The following is a 20,576-nucleotide window of genomic DNA, read 5'->3' as shown; positions in this document are numbered from 1 at the left end:
GCAATTTGTCCATAGCTGCTTATCATGGTCGATGGCATGTAGCTATGTGCAATCTTTAGAACAACGCCTAGGTCAACTCGAGCGCCTCATTCCATCTGAAGCTCCGTCGCAAGCAGATGATTCTTCTTTGGCAGAAGACAGGCCTCGATATGAGAATGGACGACCCCCTCAGGAAGGTAACAGGCAAGAATTACGTGCACAGTCTTCCCTGGAGGTCGCAGCCGCGGACATGCCCTCGATCCATCATCAATCGACATCAACACATTCCGTAGTCGCTCCTTCTCATTCCCATGGACATCCTCAGGTGCTCGACACGACTTGTTCTGCGGCACAGTTTCATGGCAACGACTCCTCGCCAGCGCAGACTACCCGGTCTCAGAGCAGTCACGCGTCGGCAGCATCACCACATGCTTTTCAGAAAGACCGCGATTTATCTTTACAGCCTCTCGTCAACAGTGGCAGTAGTATTCCTGGTATACTGGTCAGTCTACCCGCGGTACAACGTGAGACTCGGGATTCACGGTCGGTCCCTCTGGAGCATTACTTGAACCAACTGGCAATATGGCCGGACTCAATTCCCACTCAAGTCGAGGATCACCTCGTCAATGTCTACTTCGACAATGCCAATAGGAGATGGCCCTTCCTCTTGAAGAATGTTTTCTATGGGTGGCATTTGGCCTGGAAGAGAAGATCAACTGAACAAGATCACAGAGATCTATGGCAAGGCTTTTTTGTAAACATGGTAGCTACTATCGTCCTCCATTCTGGATCCCTTTGCTGATGGAAAAGCTCTTCGCCGTCAGTCTGCTGCTTGATCCCAAAAACCCTCTGAGCGTGTCCTACACTTCGCAGGTATGAGGTCTGATGGAGAGTGAGTTAGTTGCGCTGACAGATCTAGAACTTCTACGACCAAGCGGTCAACAACCACCTACCTGCCGTTCTTCGACAACCAAGTCGCTTGCTACATGTTCAAGCGCATCTTATGATGTCTCTACATGCTCTGTTCTCACCGTCGACGGAGCAAATTGCTCTCATGATCTCCTCTGCCGTCCGCTACTGCATTGTTGCTCAGTTTCACTTGGCCGATTCCGAACCAAAAGCGTTGGATGCTGAAACGCGCATGGAGGTACAGATGCGGCGAAGAGCATTTTGGGTTGCATACGGTCTGGACCGCCTGGCTTGTGGTGTGTTGCGACTACCATTTTCCATTGCGGATGACAACATTACTGTCCCGGTAGGCGTAGTGCACCTCAGTCACTGAACACGGCTGACTGGAGAAGCTCTTCGACAACATGGACGACTCGGCTCTTTTGGATGGCTCCTTCGCCTCCAATTCTCCCACTACATACACTTCTGTTTCGTCGGCCTTGCATCGAGAACGATGTTTCCAAATTCAGTCTGAAATTCTTAATGTTACCATGAGGGCCGACTTCGCCATGACCTTCGACTCCTTGTCGGACTGGAGATCTTATATTCTAACAAAGCTCGAGCATTGGAAGTCTCAACTCCAGGAGGCTGCAGACTCAGACAGCAAGAGTCCTACGGATGAGCGATGGATTCTAATCGTTTACAATCATTGTCTTCTCTACCTTCACATACCTACAAAGTCCAACGTCCGTGGTCCAGCGGGTGACTGGTCCATGAAAGCAAGCACTCAGACGATCCTGATCTTTCGCAAGTTTCAAGGCTATCGAACCATTCCTCACCCAATGCTAGGGGTAAGTGGATCGAGCCACTTGCGCAGGATCACACTGACATGCTCCAGCTTATCAGTCAGTTCTCGATCGGAATCACAATTCTATATTGTCTTTGGGCGACTCCGCCGAAGTTCAGGACGGAAGCATACAATTCCAAGCACGTCTTCGAAGCAATCAGGGCCTGTTCAAATAATCTCGCTATCATAACCGAAAGATGGGAGAGCACAAAGGATCTTTCAGATATCTTCGAGCTGCTAGCGACCGACATACCACTGGCGGAAAGCGACGTGGTTACTAGAGAGCGAGCGACAACATGCATCAGTTATGAGGCCGCAGAACAGATCCAGTCGAGGCTACCTCATGTCAAGTCATTAGTGCTGAATCAGGAGATCATCCGAATGATCGAGGAGATGGTCAGCGAAGACTTTCCCCGAGACGAGGATGTTCTCGCGGACATATATGTCGGTATGGGAGACAAACTCGATCTTTCTGCTACTGGTCTGCCAACACCGAGTCAAGCATTCTTCGCCAACAGCTTGCCTTTGTATCAATTCCCGAGTCCTTACATGCCGGGTGACTCAGCTGGCAATCATCTTGTCGCCCTCCCTTCCGGCCAGACTCTGGAGTTTCCTGGAAGCCTCTCTGGGTACGAAATGTACTGACATCTAGACCTTTGATGATGGTGATTAGGACATGGTTAGCCGCCCTTGGAGGGCAAAGACAGGTTCGAGCAGGCGCAATCTGAGCCGGGTATATACCGCGTGATTCGAGGCCGGTGTTGGCAGCTTTGGGACAGGCTGTTGTATGCACTGTACATAAGAAGCCATTCATTGTTCATCAAGAATGCTTGATACTGCAAAGTTGCCCCCACTTTCTCCAGGAATCCGCTATCCTCGTACTTTGGCTCAGAACGGAAGTGTTTTCCCAGCTTCACACGTCACGGCTATCCAATCCGTTCAAAACTTTCCATATCCTCTCGAAGATAATGGTGTAGGAACATCTGCCATTCCAACGGCCTACACTCCTTTTCACCTCTGAATCGACCCAAGATAGCCTGTCTAGACATACAAAATCCGTATCATCCAGACTCACCAGAAATGGCGTCCGGAACCGATCAAGCAGCTACTCGTACTAATTCCACTTCTCCAGTGGTCATCTCCGCCGAATCTCTGACCAGCCGCGCCCCTGAAACGTTCCCCAACGACAACAACGCCTCAGCGCCATCACCGTCGCGAGGGGATCTGACATGGCAGACATTATTCTCCTCATCGACGACACCGACGAATTCACTGACCGCCGGGTTAGCCACCTGTCCGCCTCGGACGGGGCATCTCTGCGCGCACCGCCACGAGCAGGCCGAGATATACTACGTCACCGAGGGTCGTGGGGTTGTCACGATCGACGGCGTCGAGAGCGAGGTGCGCCAGGGCAGTGCCGTGTTCATTCCCGGCAATGCAGAGCACGGGATTAGGAATGTCGGGGATGGCGAGTTGAAGTGGTTTTATGTCTTTGCTGCGGATAAGTTTGAGGATGTTGTCTATCGGTTCAGCTAGCTAGGGTAAGCTGGCTACGAGTATGTGTGCGAAGTCGTCTCATCATCTCTTCTTGTTATGATTTCAAACCGGCGATCCAATATCAGTAGCATTGTGCTGATGGTGTATTGTCGCGGAACAGAGATATTGCTTCCCGTGTTTCCTGCTCAAGTCACCCCCTGATTTGGCAAGCATGTCTGTTGAAAAGGCCGCACGTTATGCCCTGAGAGGATCGAGGAATGGAAACCTCAAGCTTCTTGGATACGATATTACTTCTCGGTCGATTTCGAATCAACCATTCGGTGTTCTAGCGCTTCATCGACGTCGTCCTGCTCAATCGGAGGGAGCTGTCGTGCTGCTTCTGGCTATGCATGAAGTCCTGACTGGCTGCTGTCATGTCTGGATGCCCGTGGTCGATGCTTTTCGAGGCCGATGTGTTGGCATTCACCGTTGCACCTGGCTGAGGTCAACTGATGGGGACTGGATTCCACACATCTGGTGATGCGACAGAGTTCGGGCGTGCAACAGCGCGGTGGCTCCGGCTCTCCCATTTAGGTGACAGTATTACCTGTCAAGAGCTCTTGCGCGAGCTCGGGCTGAGATCGTTGCTGTGAATTTCAGCCGAATCTGTCGTGTCGTATCAAGGCACTCCGTCCCCAACCTCGGGTTTTTCGCCCATAGACATTGTAACTAGAATCCATTAGTGGCGAGCCTTGTTGGCATACCCTAAGACTCGAGACCTACTAGTAAACGTAAGTGTGCATCTCTGGGTTCAGAAGTTCTTTCTTGGTTTGTGCGATGATGAACTTCAATTCGTCAGGATCTCCACCTAGTATGGTCGTGTATCCTCGCAACAGGTAGGCGTCAAGTCCGTGGACGAGACTGAAATCCTCAAAGGCGCCGAGTTCCTTGAGCCGCTTGTCTTTCGGCCATATCCCTTGCGGCACTTTGAAGATGTTTTGTTCCACATCGACAAAGCCGGCACGCTGCATCTTCTCTTTCCACGAAATGGGAGCGTGCAATGAAGCGTTCATGGCTTCGGCCATCTCGAAGAACAGCCTCTCGACTTCCTTCAGGTACATGTCCGGACGAAGTGAGCCGTCGTCTGATGTTGGAGTGGCATATGTCCCGCCAAGTTCCAAGTAAGCTCCAGGCCTAAGGTGGTCCTACGCCTGTTTGATCAGCCGGTCCCAGTCCCGTATCGCCATGATGAGCTCGCGAGCATGGATGTAGTCGAAGCTGTTTTCAGCGAACATCCAATTGTCTTCAATATCCAAAACCTCAAATTTGCAGTTGGCCGGAATCCACGTAGGCTGTACGGGAGCAATGTCCACACCGGTGACAATGGCCGACTCGTATTTATCGGCGGCCTCTATCGCCCAGATTCCAGAGCCTGTACCCAAGTCGAGAATGTTGCTCGGTAATTGCCGGACTGGGGCAAGATGTAGCCGATCGCCGATGATGAGTTTGAATTTGGTATGCTGTACTTCATTGCGTTCTTGCTCTTCCTCATCGATGGGCAGCCCATACAGATTTCTGCCGTAGGCTGGATACTTCCGACCATTCTCTTCTATACCTTCGCGGATGTACGACTGGATTGAAGTCACATAGCTTGTTGAAGTCGTAGATGACGGGGAGTCGTATGCTTCGTCTTCAAACTGCTCGTCTGCAGCCAGGCGATTGGCGGCGTCCCCGTTGTTTGCAGCCATCGAACCAGCAATGTACATTGGATAGGGAAGTCATGTCAAGAGTCCGTCAGAGGCCGGGGAGTGTTGAAACAAGATACGTCGAGAGTCCCCGCCTCTAAAGGTTGGACGGGTGAGCGCCGGCCCGAGGCCCTTCCCCCTCCATCCGTGCATCCCCGAAGGACCATGCTCCCTTTGCACTAGTCAGCACATTATCTCTTCATGTATGCATTGTCACCTTGCTTTTGCCGATGGTAAGGAGCACCCAATCATCCTGGTCTTCCAAAGAACTTGCCGCCAATTCTTTCAACAGTCGCCATGGCTTATCCCGATGCTGACATGGACATGGTTTCGAAGCTTTTGAAGGATGTGCACCAGAATGTGGAGTCATTCTCCTCCGGGAATTCGAAGGCACGGGAAGCCGCAATTGAGGCCTGTCGGTCACTCGCCTCGAGCCTCGAGACTCCTAGTGAGGCGGTCGTGAGGCTGACATGGGTCGAGGTCGGTCTGGAGTAACGTTGTTGGACAAGGTTGGATTTCTGACCTTGTATAGCCCAGCCATCTGGCAGCCCTACGTATGGCTGTCGACATGCGGCTCTTTGATCACCTTGTGGCGGAACAAAGCTCTCCAAAGAGTAGCGCCCAGCTTGCAGCAGCGTGCTCAGCGGAGCCATGGCTGGTTGGTCTGGCCTTCCTTTTATTGGCGTTGAATGCATCGACCCTGCTCCTCATGCTGACACAAGTTGAACGGCCAGGACGGACAATGAAACTTCTTGCTGCAATGGGCTCGGTTCGCGAAATCGACGCAGATTGCTATGTGACAAATCCATTTGCTCAAGCCATGACACAACAGCTGTTCAAAGACAGTGTTAAATTGATGTGGGTGGTTTCAGATGCAGACACAACTGATCGACGTTGGCTGACAGAGCTCGCCTTGTGGGCAAGCAGGCATGATGTGTGCATACCCATGAACTTGAAGACCGCCGAGTTTTTCAGGCAGCATGGCTACACAAGCCCGACAAACGGTCTCGATACACCAGCTCAACATGCGTACGGCGTCAAGGGAAAGACACATATGATAGATCTGCTCATTCAACATGGTCCAGAGCAAGGGCTTGCCAGCATGATGGCGACTTGGATGCTCGATCGGCCGCATTGGTCTGATGACAATCTTGGGTTCTATCCCGTCAAGGAGAGACTAATAGAAGGTGCTGCTGGCGGCGATGAGGCAGTATTTCTTGTCGACGTTGGAGGCAGCAAAGGGCACGATCTGACAAAGTTCCTCGCGAGGCATCCCTTCGACAGCTTCCCGGGCCGCCTGGTCTTGCAGGATCGTGCAGAGGTCATTGACTCAATACCTCAGGGTAGCTTGGGACCTGGTATACACTCCATGGCCCATGACTTCAACACCCCACAGCCGGTACAAGGCGAGTGCAATGCCACTGTGTATCGTAGTCTTCAAACAGGGTAGTCAGCTTTGCCGTCACAATTGTTCTGACAACAAACAGGTGCCAGGGTATACTTCCTCCACAGCATCATCCATGATTACCCAGACGACCGGTCGCGACTAATACTGAGACAGCTTGCTGCAGCCATGAAGAAGGACTACTCAAAGCTTCTTATATGGGATTTCGTGCTCCCAGATAAGGCTGCTGGTTCGACGTTGATCGCTCTTGATTGGGAAATGATGTCGTTCTACGCGGCTGGCGAGAGATCGGAGAGTCAATGGAAAGCATTACTCGAGAATGCTGGCTTGAAGGTCAACGGTGTCTGGACTTACAGTCATTTTGATCAAGCAGTAATTGAAGCTGAACTGGCCTGAGTGGCGGGAGATGTCGCAGTGAATTCATCCAAGACTTGTGGCGTGGACGATATAGCATCGCAAAGTCGCGACAGAGTTTTAGCAACAGCAACATAGAATGAGTACCTCAGTTGCAGATTATGAATTCATTTGCAAGATCATCGTCCAAGTCATGCGTAATGGTAAGTTTCGAGCAGGAAGGATGTTGTCAGGAATTTTGGTGCGCAGCCTTGCATCCGTAGCCTTGTAACTACAGCCTTGTCACGGCGCCTGCTTTGATGTCATTTCAAAGTCTCCCGCGTTCATGGCCAACACGTTTGAGATTCACCCGTACACGATCACATTCAGGTCGACATATCCCAAAGACATGCCCGATGAGGCTGAATCGGCTGCCATATGCGAAGCCATTGCAGATGGCACCTTTCCACAATCCGAACAACTGCTGACCTCCGAATTGTCCGCCGAAACCATCCCCTTACTGCTCGAACGTATCTCCAAGACTCGAAGCGAGATCAGTGAGGAGATCAAAGCCACAAGCAAAGATGATGCCGGAGATGTTGATCAGTGGATTGCACAAGCCAAAAAGGTCCAAGAAGATATTGCACGGTGTAAGGAAGAGTCGAAACGCATAGTCGAGGAACACCAGCATGTTCAGGCGTTACGAGACGAAGCCACCGACTATGAGCGGAAAGTCGAGCTTCTGGAAGCAGAGATTGGCTTTACAGAAACGCTGAGGAAAGAGCTAGACTCTGCAAATGCTGCCACAGAAGCACTGCGGGAAGTGGAAGATTGTTTGTTGAAAGGCGATCCCTGTGCGGCTGCTGCGAAGATTCAAGAGCTGGATAAGAAGACAAAGAACACCCTGAAATCTAGGACGTCTACGATCCTCAGGGACTTGAGGGATGAATTACGGCTGAAGGCTAGGGTGCAACTGGAAACGAAGTTGAATCTTCAGATCTCTATCCACAGAGATCAAGACGAAGCTTGCATCAGCGTTCGGCCAGATGAACTCGATGGCTCAGCGACCAATTCAGGCGTTCTGCTCCGAGCTCTGGACCAGCTGGGCGACTCACATGACTCGCTCGAGCCTTTGAAGGACAAGCTCAAAGCCTTTGTACTGCAACCGCTAAGGCAATCGAGTCGGTTGAGAATGACAACCTACGAGGTGGGAGACAGTAGTATCAGAATCCAACTCGGTAGGGAAGGATCTTCTACAGAGACGGCATTGGACTTCGTCCTGGCTTTTCTGAAATTTTTGCAGTCGTCAGTTGCCAGCACGATACGCTTAGCAGCGGCAAAGGCAATCATGTCTGATTTGATGACGCTTTTGGTTAATGATTGGCTCAATCCTGGGCTGCCCACGGATCTCACGATGCTTGATGGACTCGACGACCTGCAAGCACGAGTGATAAGACTATTGAAAGAGCTCGAGTCATTGCAATGGGAGGGACAGAAGCAGCTTCAAGATTGGATCGAGGACATTCCACGTGCTTGGCTGAACAAGCGCAAGGCAGCCACGCTTGACGCTGTTCGCAAGGCATTTGTGGCTTCTAAGGGGACCCTGCGGCAGGTAGAGAGGGTTGAACGACAAACCATGCCCACGAGAACGGAAGAGCACGGCAGCGAAGCAGAGGGAGAAACAAATGATTGGGACGTAAATTGGGATGATGACAACAAAGAGAAGCAGGCAAGTAAAGAATTGGCAGAGGCAGAAGAAGATGAAGACGCTAGCGGATGGGGCTTCGATGACGAAGACGATACCGAGAGTAATGCCAAAGCAAATGATGAGGATAAGGATGGTGCCTTGACAAATCCCGACGAGGAAGATGGTGGTGACGCATGGGGCTGGGGTGATGACAGTCCTCTTGAGACCAAGTCGGAGCCACCAACCAAGGACGACCACAAACAACCGAACGGCGCCAAAGACACAAAACAGGAGGAGCAGGAAGTCACCCTGACCGAACTCTACAGCATTACCGATATTCCGGACCACCTGGTCCAGATCATAGGCAAAGACATATCTGACGCCCAGACTATCCTCGAAACTGGGCACGACGGACTCAACTCGTCGTCAGCATCGAGGGGTCTACTTGCTCTTCCCACATTAGCTCTGGCAATGTTCCGCGCCACGGCACCAAGTTACTACGGGTCATCACCTTCTCTGACCGACATCCACCGGTACAACGACTCACTGTACATTGCCGAACGCCTGCGCGGCATGAGCGTGGACGGTAGGATGCCCAACGTTGACTCCGACGTCAAAGCAATGGAGAAATTTGCCCGGCTTGCATATTCAAAGGAAATGGAAACCCAACGACTCATTGTCTGGGATCTCCTCGAAGGCGCACAAGGCTTCACGTCGTGCACGCAGTTCCCCTACTCGCAAGAAATTGAAAACGCCGTGTCGGCCGTGGTCGACCGGATTCGCGCTCTCCACATAACCTGGAGACCAATCCTCTCCACGTCCGCGCTGATGCAGAGTATCGGCTCGCTGGTGACTATGGTCATCGGCAAAGTCATTGACTCGATCGAGGAAATGGAAGATATATCGGAGCCCGAGTCACGCCGATTGACGGCCTTTTGTCAACAGATCGCTTCACTGGACGATCTGTTCCTCTCGTCGCCGCCTAGCGCGGAAGAGCAGAAACACGACCCCGTCCCGATGACAGCTGTGTACGTCACGAATTGGCTCAAGTTTCAGTATCTGATCAATATCCTGGAGAGCTCGCTGGTGGATATCAAGTATCTATGGACCGAGGGCGAGTTGAGCTTGGAATTTTCGGCCGATGAGGTGGTCGATCTGATCAGGGCGCTGTTTGCCGAAAGTGCCCATAGGAGGAGTGCGATCGCCTCGATCAAAGGGGGTAGGAGTTCAAGGTGACCGAGATTGAAACATGGAAACATGGCAGTAACGGCAGTTGTTTTGTCATTGAATATAATAGGATTCCGGCCACGCGTCCTTCGTGCCAGACCCGATCTGCTCGCTGTACGAACCCATAAAATATCATACTCATCAGGGTCATATTCGTGTCCCGGAAATCCGTACATCCTGTGGGAAACAGAACGCCACCCTCCACAGCAACTCCATACGGTACTCAGCAAAAGAATTTGTAAATCTTCTTCCACGTCGGCCAATTCAGCCTGTCGGCCCTTTCTTCGGCAAGGAGAGTTTTGATATTCATTTCTCGCTTGCCGGTGAAAACATCCATGTCCCTCGCCCTGATGATACTCGTCCTCATGTACAGCTTGTAGCCGACGTACATGACGATGACAACGGGCGCGGCCAGATACGCCTGGAAAAAGTTGATGACGAGATAACTCGGCGAGTCGCTGGCGTACCCGACGGGCCTGAAACCGGTCCAGAACTGCGCGATCAACACGAGGATATTGAAAATCAGGCCGACCCAAGACCCCACGACGCCCACGGGGCTGCGGAACGCGAGTTCGTCGAGCGTGTGGCCTTGTAGGGCCCAGGCCTTGCGGAAGCGGATGTGCGCGAGGCATATGCTGCCCCAGGTGAAGATGGAGGAGAGGCCCGAGAGCGCCAGCATCCAGTTGAATGCGTCTTGCTGCTTGTGCGAGGCGGCGAGGAAGGCGAGCAGGCCCAGCACCGAGGCGATGATGATGGCGTACAGGGGCCGGCCCTTGCGGTCGATGTAGGCCAGGAAAGACGGGGCTTGGCGCTGTTCGGCGAGCGCGGCCAGAGTGCGTGAGGAGCCGTAGATGGATGAGTTGCCGACGGACAGGACGGAGATCATGATGACCACGTTCATGACCGAAGGGAGGACGGAGATGCCGGCGTTTTGGATCGAGATTACAAACGGTGATGCTCTGCATAGATGAACGGGTTAGTCGGTGCCTGGGAAAAAAAAAAGGAGGGGGGGGGGCAGGGGGCAGAAGACTTGGGCTGACGCTGAGAGGAAAATAGCATGATTCCAACGCAGCGAGGTACTGGTCCAAAGAAGAGAAAGTGGTCGTGGACATGGGTCGAGAAAAGGAAAGAAGGCGACATACTTGGAATCAGCGCTGCTCCGGCCATTAAGAAGCCGGGGGTCGTCGTAGGGAACGAGAGTGCCGACAATCAGTAGACTGACGACATAGAAGAGGGTGATACGCCAGAAGACCTGTGCTGCTTGTTAACTATGGATGTCAATCAAAGGGAAAGATGCGACTGACCTGCTTGATAGCGGTCGGTAGCGTCTTTCTGGGATTTTCTGTCTCTGCGGCAGCCAGACCGACAAGCTCCGTCCCTGCAAAGGCGAAGGCCGCGGTGACGAAAGTGCTGCAAAGGCCTTTGAAACTATTGTGAAAGGCTCCCGGGTGGTGCCACAGACGGAAACCCATGTAGCTTCCATCTGGCCGGCCCTGGCTATCGACACCACCCATGATGTTGATGAGGACGCCCAAGAGGCTGGTCACAGAGTCAGTACGGAGTATTCACGACCCGAATCGAAAGAACACAAGCACAGGGTCGGGTTCGTACATATATCCTATCACAGCCGTGACCTTGATGATAGAGAAGACGAATTCCGCCTCGCCGTAGGCTTTGACGCCGAAGAAGTTGATAAGACAAATCATGACGAGGAAGACGGAGACCCATGCAGCGTTGAGTCCGACATTGTGAACCTGGATTTTTTGTGCGCCGTCAGATTTCATTGACCTGTAGAGCACCCAGAGGGTCAAAACATACCCAGTAGTCGACTGTGATGGAAGCGGACACTATTTCCAACGGCAGGACCACCAGCCATTGCATCGCGTAGTTCCAACCCATGGCAAACCCCCATGCTGGATCGAGGAATCGTGTCGAATAGGCGGCGAAAGAGCCAGCGACTGGGAACAGCACGGCCAGTTCTCCCAGCGCTTGCACTGTACAATACAGCATGACGCCCGTCAGGCTGAATGCGAGCAAGAGTGATGCGGGACCTCCATAAGCCAGCGCTTTCCCGCTGCCTACGAACAGCCCCGTGCCTATGCTACCGCCGATGGCGATCATTTGGAGATGTCGGCCTTTTAGTCGACGTAGCAACGGTGAGAAGGCAGTCGCCTGTGCGGCGGCTTCTGCATCGTACGCGTGGTGATGGTGGTCGGCAGCGCTGAAGGAGGATCGTGTGACGCTCGCATTCGGGTCTCGTTTGAAGCTCTCGGTGAGCCGCCGTGTAAATGTTCTTTTGACCTGGTGCATATCGCCCTCGTAGGCGGACGGGTCGGTCGAGGACTCGGGACTCCAAGACTTCTTGTCATCCATGTCAATGCGAAAGGTAGTAGGAGGCTTCGTCATGGCGGGTGAGGGTGAGGGTGCTCGGCATAAGGAAGTTCGTCTAGATAGATCAGGCAGATCGGGCCTTACGAGTTCATATTCCCAGCTGCGGCAGAATCAATCGCTGTCCGATGAGACCTGCTACGACAGCGCATTGTTGAACATGGGAGTTGGAAGAGAAGGGGAAAAGAAATGAGTGCTGCGCAGGTCGTGGTGTCGCAGGCGGAGTGATATTGGTCGGCCAGCCACAGATAGGCCGGTCCCGCTCCGGACCCTGCAATGATAAGGAGAGGTAATTTCCTAAATGGCGCATATAAATATCAGATCAAGTAGGATCCTGTCCCAGCACAGAGTACAGACGTGGATGGATAAATGCGAGGATTTCACAATAATAATACACAGCTGTACAGTCTAGGTATGAGTATATCTCGCCTCAGCACATACACAAAATTCATTCCGCTGCAGTCATTAGGTCGTAATCAGCTAAAGCGCGAGAGCCCGCCGCCCATATGCCAACCCGCTATGGTCCTTTGCGCGTCGTAATGCTATCCTCTCATTAAGTCGGATCGTTTCCATCTGCTGCGGTCGGTTCGGATTGCTCTGCAGGCTCTTCAGTTCTGGACTGTGGCTCCGAGAGTATCGAGTCGCTTTCTTGGATCCCGTTTTGGGGGTCAGCAGTGGTGCCCTCGTCCTCCATTGTTGACACATCCGCTTCATTATCTGGCGAATGCTTGACATCTCCTGAACTTAGCCCTCGTTGCACGGCTAGCCGATGGGCGGCTTCTCGTTTCTGCTTGATTTCCAACTCTTCCTCCCGTGCAATTTCTTCCTCCTGGCGTCTGAGATCCAGCATTGTAGGCGTCACGGGATGCTCTCTGACCGGGGTTGGTGACATGGGTGCAAGACTCCTTTGTGAGGTTGACCTGGGGCTTTGCATGCTAGGGCTCTTCAGGGATTTGGAAGACGCTGTTCTGGTCGACCTGCGAGAGGCTCCTGGGCGTTTTCCACTGGGTGTCCTTGTCTTGCCGCTGCTGTGATCCTCAGTTGAGCCTTGATTGGTGGATCGGCGAGCTAGCATGACGGAGGCAAATTCGTCGTCGATGGGAACGGCATCGTCCTCCTCGTCACTCATGATCAAATCTCCCCTAGAGCTAAGTGAATTTGTGGTCGATCGCGAAGCGTTGGTGTCGCTCCTAGTTCGGCCGTGTCCCTTCTTCCATGTGTTATCGTCTTCGTCATGTTCTTCAATCAGAGGCTCAACTTCGGCATCTCGTATTCTGTTGCCTCCGGGATTCTCTTGTAGGTCCGCCGCCGAAGGCTTGTATCGCAATTTTCGTACGCCAATCTTCCAAGGCAATCGTTCCAAGAAACCCAGATATGACGAGCTAGGGATTATAGTGGGATCCTGACCGGAGTCTCCTTGTATTACGGTCGTCTTCCGTCGTCCTCGAGAACCGTAACTCATTGCTCGTGGTCGTTTCGGCTGATCTGATCGCGCCCCTTGCCCGGCCAGCAGACTGTCGAGCTCATCATTGCCCCAGGCCGTAGAGCCCTCCGCGAGTGCTTCATCGTCATCCCAGGCATCATAGAAGTCAAAATTGTATTCGGCCCTGCCCTGCGACCTCCCTCTTTTCCGGCGCAAGTTGTCTTCTCTATTCGGAAAACATGGAGCGGTGCAGTCGTAGATGCAGGACTTGACTCCGGACAGGCAAGGATCAATGTAGAGTTGGGCAAAGGTATAGATGTTCTCTTGAGCTGCCTGGTTCGCTGTCTCGAGATTGTGAGTGATGTGTTGAAGGGTCTGTCGAAACTCGGGGTTGTTCATGTTGGGAGGCTGAAGGGGGCGGCTTTTGGCGTGTTTGCACTATAGAAGGGATTGGACCGAGGCGCTGAATCGATGCGCTCCAGTGTGGCATTTGCCATGCTTGAGAAGAGGTATTGTTGGAAACAATTGCAAGTCAGGCTTGTGGTAAGGAGGGTAGGGAGTAGGGAAGGGCAGACCAGGTGCGGTATGCGATTGTCTGGGGTTCAGGCGAGTGGGCGGGATACTCGTGGATCCTCCAGCCGCAGCGTTGGAATGACAGTTGAATAACATCAGCCTGGTGAGCCGTCCTCTCCGTGCCCAGCAAGGCCAGAAAGCCAGTCACAGTCGGAACCGGGGAAACACATTTCTCCGGATCGCTTCACCCTGCCTCGCTGGCTAGACAAAAGTCCAGCTGATCCCAAACCATCTCTCCACCCTTTCCACGCTCTTCAGTCATCTCACAATCTACCACTGCGGTCATGGTTCATTACGTTCGATTCTTACGCACTCCACAGACGGATGTTGGCAAGAAGACAATCGACATCTCAGCAGTGGTTGCAGTCACCACAGACTTAGGCGACGCTCTGTACCCGCTGGATGCTGATCTTCTTGTCGAGGTTGTAGAAGCTAATCGTCCGTATGGGGTGCTTCATTCTCAAACCGTCAAGTGGCAGGCTATGGCCAGGGCCCTCAAAGTCATTGTCAACTGTCCTGGCAAGTATACGTCAAGATCTGTACGGCTTCATGTGACGACCCCGGCAACAACCTCTACCCTGGCAGCGTTTGACGTGCCCAATATCCTCGATGTTTGGAGTGTGACCTTTCCTCTATCTGACAAACACCGGACTGAGCCCATCGTGGAGCGGCAGCTCATGTTGCCCAACAAAAGCCGAGTTCGCATGTGGGAGGAAACCGGCGACAGTATCGCGCGACATATCTGGTATGTATCCCCGCTGAAGTTAGTTTGACTAGTAATGGTTCAAAGGGATGCTGGTTTAGGGTTTCTAATGTATTTTACCCAAGCCCTGTCGCCCACGTCAACAAAGGGCGTGACCAAACTTGCTGCTCTCATGAAGTCCAGCAAGGTAAGACGCTTGCGGGTGCTGGAACTAGGGGCTGGCTGTGGCATTGTTGGCGTTGCTCTTGCTCAGCTTGTCAAATGCGACATGCTCCTTACCGACTTGGATGATGCTCAGGAGATTCTGGCAAGCAATTTACAGTGTGCTTCGCCATTGGCCGGGTCTACGATCAAAGCAGAGGTTTTGGACTGGGCTTCAAGTCTTGATGATAGTTCCAATGCGAATTACGATCTCATCTTGGTTTCGGATTGCATCTACAATCCTGACAGCAGCGTTCATCTGGTAGAGACTCTGAGGCAGTTGGCCACTCGTACACCGAATGTGCTGGTTCTGGTCGGGTTCAAACGACGACACGAAGCCGACACCATCTTCTTTGAACGAATGCAACAAACCAACTTCGATATTGCCGAGACGCTCAACATCCCTCTACCTCACACAATTACTGAGCAAGACACGGAGCCTCCCATGACTGAATTCTACACTTACACATTCCGACCGCCGCCAAAGTCGGGCTGAAGTTATGTCTTCCTCTGCTCCATCGGACGATCCCGCTCGGAGAAACGACACAGCATCTGTCTCAGCTATGTTGCCTCCCCAGGGCCGCCCCCCGCCCCCCCTTCAACGGCGGTCTGCGGGAAAGTCTTCGGCTAGACGGACCACGGCCGAGGCAGCGTTAGGGCTTCCACGTCGCCACGTATATGTCACGTGACATGGAAAATTCCCGCGCACACTGGGCCTCACTCACTCTTACTCGGATCACCGCGTCTTGTGGGTGGTGAAAACTCAGCCTTTCAGCGGGGAACGGAACAAAGACGAGCAGAGCCGTGCAAGGCCAATCCAATGCCACAAATGACACTGCAGATTTAGCGCTGATTCACAATGACATGTCAGATGGCATTGTAATTCTGATTCACCGCAAGGACGGGTTCTTGGATTTTTTGCTGGGGCCTCGATCGATCGCCTTCCGAGAATTGCGGAATAAATTGCCCCCCACCAAACTGTCCAAACTGTCGTCAGTAAAATAAAAAATTTCCCTTATCAACACCACAGAGCTCTTCCTTTCACCACCTTTCCAACTCACCTTCATTGGGATCACCCGCCATCATCTGTGTCTAATCAAGATACAGATCATCCAGTCCTCTAATTTACTTGCCTTTGGCATCCCAAAGGCAGCCAATACCACGGCAGCGACATCGTTTGCCCTGCGCTTTCAAACTGCATCATCTTGCAAACACCGACATATTCTCAACACTCGTCCACCTCCTGCTGAACTCTCACACGGCACTCCCGCTTTCTGCTTTTCAGTTTGAAACCCCCAGCGAACAGTCTCCCCAATTTCAGCTGCCGCATAGGTCGTCACTCGAGGTTCTTCCTCCTCGTGAGGGAGAGTCAGTGAGGCAAAGCCAGATCCCCAGAGGAGCGGAATCCAGAAAACCACCCTAACATTTAAGTGTGCATGGTTATGGCACCTTCTGCTATTGCCATTGACCACCAAGAAACCACTGTCTTGAATGACAATAAAGTCGATTATCTCGACAACAATCATGGCGTCGAATCCGATGTGACTGGCTTTGCCTCCAAGGCCTTAATCAAAAAGGTTCTCCACGAACACATTGCTCGTGTCAATGTTGATACTTGTGAGCCCGGCGAGGAAGATGCATTCTATGTGGCCGATCTAGGCGAGGTCTACCGCCAGCACCTGCGCTGGAAAATCAATCTGGCTCGTGTCAAGCCGTTCTATGGTGAGTCTCACATGCGATCGCCAGTCTTATACCTGAGCTAATTGTTCAATAGCGGTCAAATGCAACCCAGACACAGAAGTGCTTCGTTTGCTGGCAAAATTGGGCACCGGCTTCGATTGTGCGTCTAGGGCTGAGATTGACATGGTGCTTGGTCTTGGCGTAGCACCTAGCCGCATCATCTATGCTCAACCTTGCAAAACAAAATCATACCTCCGGCATGCTCGAAAGGTCGGGGTCACGCTGATGACCTTTGACAATTCCGACGAACTGCGGAAGATCAAGGACTGCTATCCTGAAGCCGAATTAGTCCTCCGAATTTTGACGGATGATTCGACCAGCTTGTGCCGCCTCAGCGCCAAATATGGTGCAAGCTTGCACGATGCGAAGGACTTGCTTAGGTTGGCGAAGGACCTCGAGTTGAACATCGTTGGCGTCAGCTTCCATGTCGGGTCTGGAGCTAGTGATCCGAATTCCTTTGGGAAGGCGGTCATGGACGCCCGGTTCGTCTTCGACCAGGCAGCCGAGCTCGGCTACGATCTCAAATTACTTGATGTCGGTGGCGGCTTCGTCGACGAGACCTTCGAGATGTTTGCTGGGAATCTGCATGAAGCTCTCGAGGAACATTTTCCGTCTCACGTACGTGTTATCGGAGAGCCAGGCCGATACTACACTTCCAATGCGTTCACACTGGCTACCAACGTCATTGCCAGGCGTGAAGTCGCGGGTGACAATGAAGGCGAAAACGCATACATGCTCTATTTGAACGATGGTGTTTACGGCAACTTCTCCAACATCATCTTCGACCATCAACATCCGATTCCTCAAATCCTCTCCGCTGCAGCGGCTGCCGATGAAATGGTTGAGTACTCCATTTGGGGGCCCACCTGTGATGGAATCGACGTCATCACCGACCAGATCTACTTACCGGGAGTCATCAACATCGGGGACTGGCTGTTCTTCGAGAACATGGGTGCCTATACCAAATGCTCAGCTACCAAGTTCAATGGGTACAACGACGATCACGAAGTGGTCTACATTTCCAGTGAGCCTGGGGCCTCCGCACTGCTTGGATATTGAAAAAGAAAGACTATACTCCGACGAGGATGGCATCGATATGACTTTGGGAAATCCTGTTGGAAGCCCGGCTCAAGTCAGGACTCTTGGATCTAGAAACATTTCTTTACTGTTGTCACACGCTCTTTTCGACATTTAGCACACCAGTTGTTTATCAGACACTACTCTCCCTGTAGCAGGGATGATTCAATTCACATAGACATTTCTACATGTTATCAAGTCATTGCTCGCCACTTCGGGGCAAGCCTCGCCTGTGGTCTCTAATCAGCACATACATATCCTCCTAGACATCCTATAAATCGCTGTACTTGCTGCTACACGTTTAAAGCTCGTCCCTAAGACAGCCTGCATTGTATCATATCACGTGTTGAGTCCACAATTTCCAGCGAGCTTTCCTCCAGCGACTTCAACGAACCTCAATGTCAACTGCCCACCATTCTTGAGCACTTGTCTGTGGACTTTCACCTTATCCATCCATACTCGCTTATAAGCAACTACTTCCTCACCTCGTTGCCAATCATCGCTTCCTGCTAGTCAAGCTTCTTCATTCGTTTGGTATACGCTGCTTTCCGCACTCTGTCGCGACTGATAAAGGACGATTTGAAGTCCTTCCCCTAAGATGGCACCCACACCCGTCACAATCATAACTGGCTTCCTGGGTGCTGGGAAAACAACTCTCATCCTCAACCTTATCCCCCAGCTGCCCAAAGACTACAAGGTAAGGCCATCCGCTGCATGATTGCCATTTTCACAGTCAGGAGATACTGCGCGTCCGAAGTGTGTGTTGAGTTCAGCGGAATAGTCCGAGACAAAATATTCCCAGGTACCAAGTATCATGCTGACGGAGCTTAGCTCGCCCTCCTGAAGAATGAATTCGGCGATGTTGCTGTCGACTCTCAACTTGCGGGCTCAGCCTCCATATCAGGCGTTCAGGAACTCCTCAACGGCTGCATCTGTTGCAACCTGGTCGGTCAGCTCAGTGATGCTCTTTTCCAACTTCGAGATTCTGTACACCCGAGCAGAATCATCATCGAGACGTCTGGCTCAGCATTTCCTGCCACCCTAGCGATGGAGGTCAATCGGGTAGGCCGAGAACATCCGGGCACATTCTCGCTCGATGGTGTCATCAGCGTCATCGACGTCGAGAACTGGCAGGGCTATGATGATACGAGCTACACCGCAAAAATGCAAGCCAAGTATACCGACCTAATTGTGTTCAACAAATGGGAACTCGTCGATGAACGAAAATTTGATGATGCACTGGACCGTGTGGGCGATCTCGATGTCCAGGTCGCGTGGGTGAAGAGTGACAAAGGTTGGGTCGACGTTGAGCTCATCATGGGCATTGACGGCGCTATGGTGCGTGCACAAGGATTACGCGGAGCCATCGAGATCAACGAAGAACACGCCCACGACCATCTTGACAGCCATGAACATCCACACACGCATCACCAAGAAGAAGTCGAGGTCCTCAGTGTCGTATTGCACAATCAAGACACGTCAAAGCCTCCACAGGGTGTCGTGCTCGATTCATTCGAAGACTTGCTCCTGTCAGCGCCGAAAGACGAGGTCTACCGCATCAAAGGACTTGTGCTGTCGTCAAAACCACCACCTGACTCCACCGGTGAGCAGAAGCCAGGCATTGCCGTGGACACAGAGGGCCAGAGCTTGTACGTTTTGAACTGGGCTTTCGGACGATGGACATATACCCCTCTTCCGGGTGCGGCCTTCAAAGCTATGGAGTCAGCAAGTGCAAGACTCACCTTCATTCTGGCCAGAGGAGAATCTACTAGGTGGATACGGCGGCTGGAGAAAGGGGATTTTATTGCTCTCGAAGGAGAGGATGGTAAAAAGGAGAAAGGCGTGCTGAAAATCGAAAAGATTGGCTGACTGAGGTCTCCACATTACCTCGCCCTCTGCACACGAAGACAGTGTGGAAGGACGACCATTCCTTCTAGTGCTTTGTATGCTGCCTGCAGCCCAATGGCTCATCCTTGCTGGCGAAAGAGTTGGGGAGGCGTTTGGCTGATCCAGGCAGCTTGCACTTTGCGGCAACTAGAGGAAGTCCTCGACCTCGAATCAGGCCGAAGCCGCATCCCAACCATGGTCCTTACCCACTGACGAACAATGAGCAAGTCCGGTGGCGGAACTGACTATTGACAGGAGCTCAACCAGGCTGGGCACAGTCGAAATGGGGCCCGGACGACTTGTAAATGCTAACGACAACAATGGAGGCTGAGAGAGGGGATACCGTACAAGGCTCGGTGCTGAAACATGAAGATCAGGCTATGCTCTCACCAAAGCTACGGCCAACATTAAGTGGCAGTTGAGTGGCAGCTTACAGCAGGTCTACTGCAGTAAAAGTCATTCTGCGGCGTCTTGGAACCCTTGTTCTTTTTTCTTCCCGGTTGAAAGTAGCCTGTCTTGAAGATGATTTCATAGGTGCGGCGCGTTTCATCTACTGCGGCCAAGACGAGGTAAATCGACACCCAGCTCTGAATAGGACGGCATCAATAAGAAGGGAAAAGGGATTGGTGGCTACAATAGCACATTGATTGTTTGTATGGTCGTCTCTGACACGATGGAAAAGACGAGTAAGTATGTACAAGAGAGCGCGGGGCAAGAGAAGAGGTGTGCCAACTGGGCTATTCCCAGGCTGGCCTAATGCATCATGTGACAAGCTCACCCCTGTTGGGAATAGGGTGATGCCGCCCTGTGGTCTCCCCCGGCTCGCGGACTCTTTCCTTCAACCTCAACTGTGCTCAACCGACAACCGTATCGTTGGGATCAGACAATTTGGACGCAAAGCAACCTCGCTTACCTCACATTACGCTTAGGCTGTCGTAACTCAGGCTCTCAAAAAGTTGAAATTAGCTACACTGCGGCGCCATAGCATTGGCCAGCG

At 52.3% G+C, this 20,576-nt stretch overlaps 11 protein-coding genes across 11 annotated transcripts; 7 read left to right on the top strand and 4 right to left on the bottom strand.

The window, feature by feature from the left end:
• Positions 1 to 229: 229 nt before the first annotated feature.
• PV05_02089 (uncharacterized protein) lies at positions 230 to 2,473 on the top strand (the record flags this gene model as incomplete). Its single annotated transcript, XM_013467166.1, has 5 exons — positions 230 to 742; positions 790 to 852; positions 899 to 1,234; positions 1,281 to 1,718; positions 1,766 to 2,473. 5 exons carry the CDS (start codon positions 230 to 232, stop codon positions 2,357 to 2,359), a joined length of 1,944 nt encoding a protein of 647 aa, XP_013322620.1. The 3' UTR covers positions 2,360 to 2,473.
• Positions 2,474 to 2,688: 215 nt separating this feature from the next.
• On the top strand, positions 2,689 to 3,391 carry PV05_02088 (uncharacterized protein). Its single transcript, XM_013467165.1, has one exon. It carries the CDS (start codon positions 2,795 to 2,797, stop codon positions 3,248 to 3,250), a length of 456 nt encoding a protein of 151 aa, XP_013322619.1. The 5' UTR covers positions 2,689 to 2,794; the 3' UTR covers positions 3,251 to 3,391.
• Positions 3,392 to 3,846: 455 nt separating this feature from the next.
• On the bottom strand, positions 3,847 to 4,275 carry PV05_02087 (uncharacterized protein; the record flags this gene model as incomplete). The annotated part of the gene is made up of 2 exons (XM_013467164.1): positions 3,847 to 3,919; positions 3,974 to 4,275. The coding sequence occupies 2 exons, from the start codon at positions 4,273 to 4,275 to the stop codon at positions 3,847 to 3,849; spliced, it is 375 nt and encodes a 124-aa protein (XP_013322618.1).
• A 120-nt stretch (positions 4,276 to 4,395) lies between these two features.
• PV05_02086 (uncharacterized protein) lies at positions 4,396 to 4,956 on the bottom strand (the record flags this gene model as incomplete). Its single annotated transcript, XM_013467163.1, has 1 exon — positions 4,396 to 4,956. The coding sequence occupies one exon, from the start codon at positions 4,954 to 4,956 to the stop codon at positions 4,396 to 4,398; it is 561 nt and encodes a 186-aa protein (XP_013322617.1).
• Positions 4,957 to 5,232: 276 nt separating this feature from the next.
• On the top strand, positions 5,233 to 6,736 carry PV05_02085 (uncharacterized protein; the record flags this gene model as incomplete). The annotated part of the gene is made up of 5 exons (XM_013467162.1): positions 5,233 to 5,415; positions 5,468 to 5,597; positions 5,670 to 5,782; positions 5,843 to 6,345; positions 6,430 to 6,736. 5 exons carry the CDS (start codon positions 5,233 to 5,235, stop codon positions 6,734 to 6,736), a joined length of 1,236 nt encoding a protein of 411 aa, XP_013322616.1.
• A 283-nt stretch (positions 6,737 to 7,019) lies between these two features.
• Positions 7,020 to 9,720, top strand: PV05_02084 (uncharacterized protein; the record flags this gene model as incomplete). Its single annotated transcript, XM_013467161.1, has 1 exon — positions 7,020 to 9,720. The coding sequence occupies one exon, from the start codon at positions 7,020 to 7,022 to the stop codon at positions 9,594 to 9,596; it is 2,577 nt and encodes an 858-aa protein (XP_013322615.1). The 3' UTR covers positions 9,597 to 9,720.
• PV05_02083 (uncharacterized protein) lies at positions 8,670 to 12,195 on the bottom strand. The gene is made up of 5 exons (XM_013467160.1): positions 11,406 to 12,195; positions 11,199 to 11,341; positions 10,892 to 11,126; positions 10,730 to 10,839; positions 8,670 to 10,546 (listed from the first exon to the last, which is right to left on the bottom strand). Exons 1-5 carry the CDS (start codon positions 11,991 to 11,993, stop codon positions 9,811 to 9,813), a joined length of 1,812 nt encoding a protein of 603 aa, XP_013322614.1. The 5' UTR covers positions 11,994 to 12,195; the 3' UTR covers positions 8,670 to 9,810.
• Positions 12,196 to 12,345: 150 nt separating this feature from the next.
• Positions 12,346 to 14,037, bottom strand: PV05_02082 (uncharacterized protein). Its single transcript, XM_013467159.1, has one exon. It carries the CDS (start codon positions 13,795 to 13,797, stop codon positions 12,529 to 12,531), a length of 1,269 nt encoding a protein of 422 aa, XP_013322613.1. The 5' UTR covers positions 13,798 to 14,037; the 3' UTR covers positions 12,346 to 12,528.
• Positions 14,038 to 14,255: 218 nt separating this feature from the next.
• PV05_02081 (uncharacterized protein) lies at positions 14,256 to 15,371 on the top strand (the record flags this gene model as incomplete). The annotated part of the gene is made up of 2 exons (XM_013467158.1): positions 14,256 to 14,716; positions 14,762 to 15,371. The coding sequence occupies 2 exons, from the start codon at positions 14,256 to 14,258 to the stop codon at positions 15,369 to 15,371; spliced, it is 1,071 nt and encodes a 356-aa protein (XP_013322612.1).
• Positions 15,372 to 16,311: 940 nt separating this feature from the next.
• PV05_02080 (uncharacterized protein) lies at positions 16,312 to 17,674 on the top strand (the record flags this gene model as incomplete). The annotated part of the gene is made up of 2 exons (XM_013467157.1): positions 16,312 to 16,597; positions 16,650 to 17,674. 2 exons carry the CDS (start codon positions 16,312 to 16,314, stop codon positions 17,672 to 17,674), a joined length of 1,311 nt encoding a protein of 436 aa, XP_013322611.1.
• A 443-nt stretch (positions 17,675 to 18,117) lies between these two features.
• PV05_02079 (uncharacterized protein) lies at positions 18,118 to 20,230 on the top strand. The gene is made up of 2 exons (XM_013467156.1): positions 18,118 to 18,389; positions 18,524 to 20,230. The coding sequence occupies exons 1-2, from the start codon at positions 18,291 to 18,293 to the stop codon at positions 19,559 to 19,561; spliced, it is 1,137 nt and encodes a 378-aa protein (XP_013322610.1). The 5' UTR covers positions 18,118 to 18,290; the 3' UTR covers positions 19,562 to 20,230.
• The last annotated feature ends 346 nt before the right edge of the window (positions 20,231 to 20,576 follow it).

The sequence above is a fragment of the Exophiala xenobiotica genome (assembly GCF_000835505.1).
Source record: "Exophiala xenobiotica strain CBS 118157 unplaced genomic scaffold supercont1.1, whole genome shotgun sequence".
Lineage (NCBI taxonomy): Eukaryota > Fungi > Ascomycota > Eurotiomycetes > Chaetothyriales > Herpotrichiellaceae > Exophiala > Exophiala xenobiotica.
Note: the sequence above shows the minus strand (reverse complement) of the source record. Positions and strands in the feature narration are given on the sequence as shown.

Bases quoted from the DNA above. Each gene is read 5' to 3' on its own strand.
- PV05_02088 (XM_013467165.1), top strand. From the start codon at position 2,795: ATGGCGTCCGGAACCGATCAAGCAGCTACTCGTACTAATTCCACTTCT.
- PV05_02079 (XM_013467156.1), top strand. From the start codon at position 18,291: ATGGCACCCACACCCGTCACAATCATAACTGGCTTCCTGGGTGCTGGG. The intron at 18,390-18,523 runs GTAAGGCCATCC...GACGGAGCTTAG, and splicing joins AGCTGCCCAAAGACTACAAG to CTCGCCCTCCTGAAGAATGA.
- PV05_02083 (XM_013467160.1), bottom strand. From the start codon at position 11,993: ATGACGAAGCCTCCTACTACCTTTCGCATTGACATGGATGACAAGAAG. The intron at 11,342-11,405 runs GTATGTTTTGAC...CAAAAAATCCAG, and splicing joins CCATCACAGTCGACTACTGG to GTTCACAATGTCGGACTCAA. The intron at 11,127-11,198 runs GTACGAACCCGA...CTCTGTGACCAG, and splicing joins ACGGCTGTGATAGGATATAT to CCTCTTGGGCGTCCTCATCA.
- PV05_02082 (XM_013467159.1), bottom strand. From the start codon at position 13,797: ATGAACAACCCCGAGTTTCGACAGACCCTTCAACACATCACTCACAAT.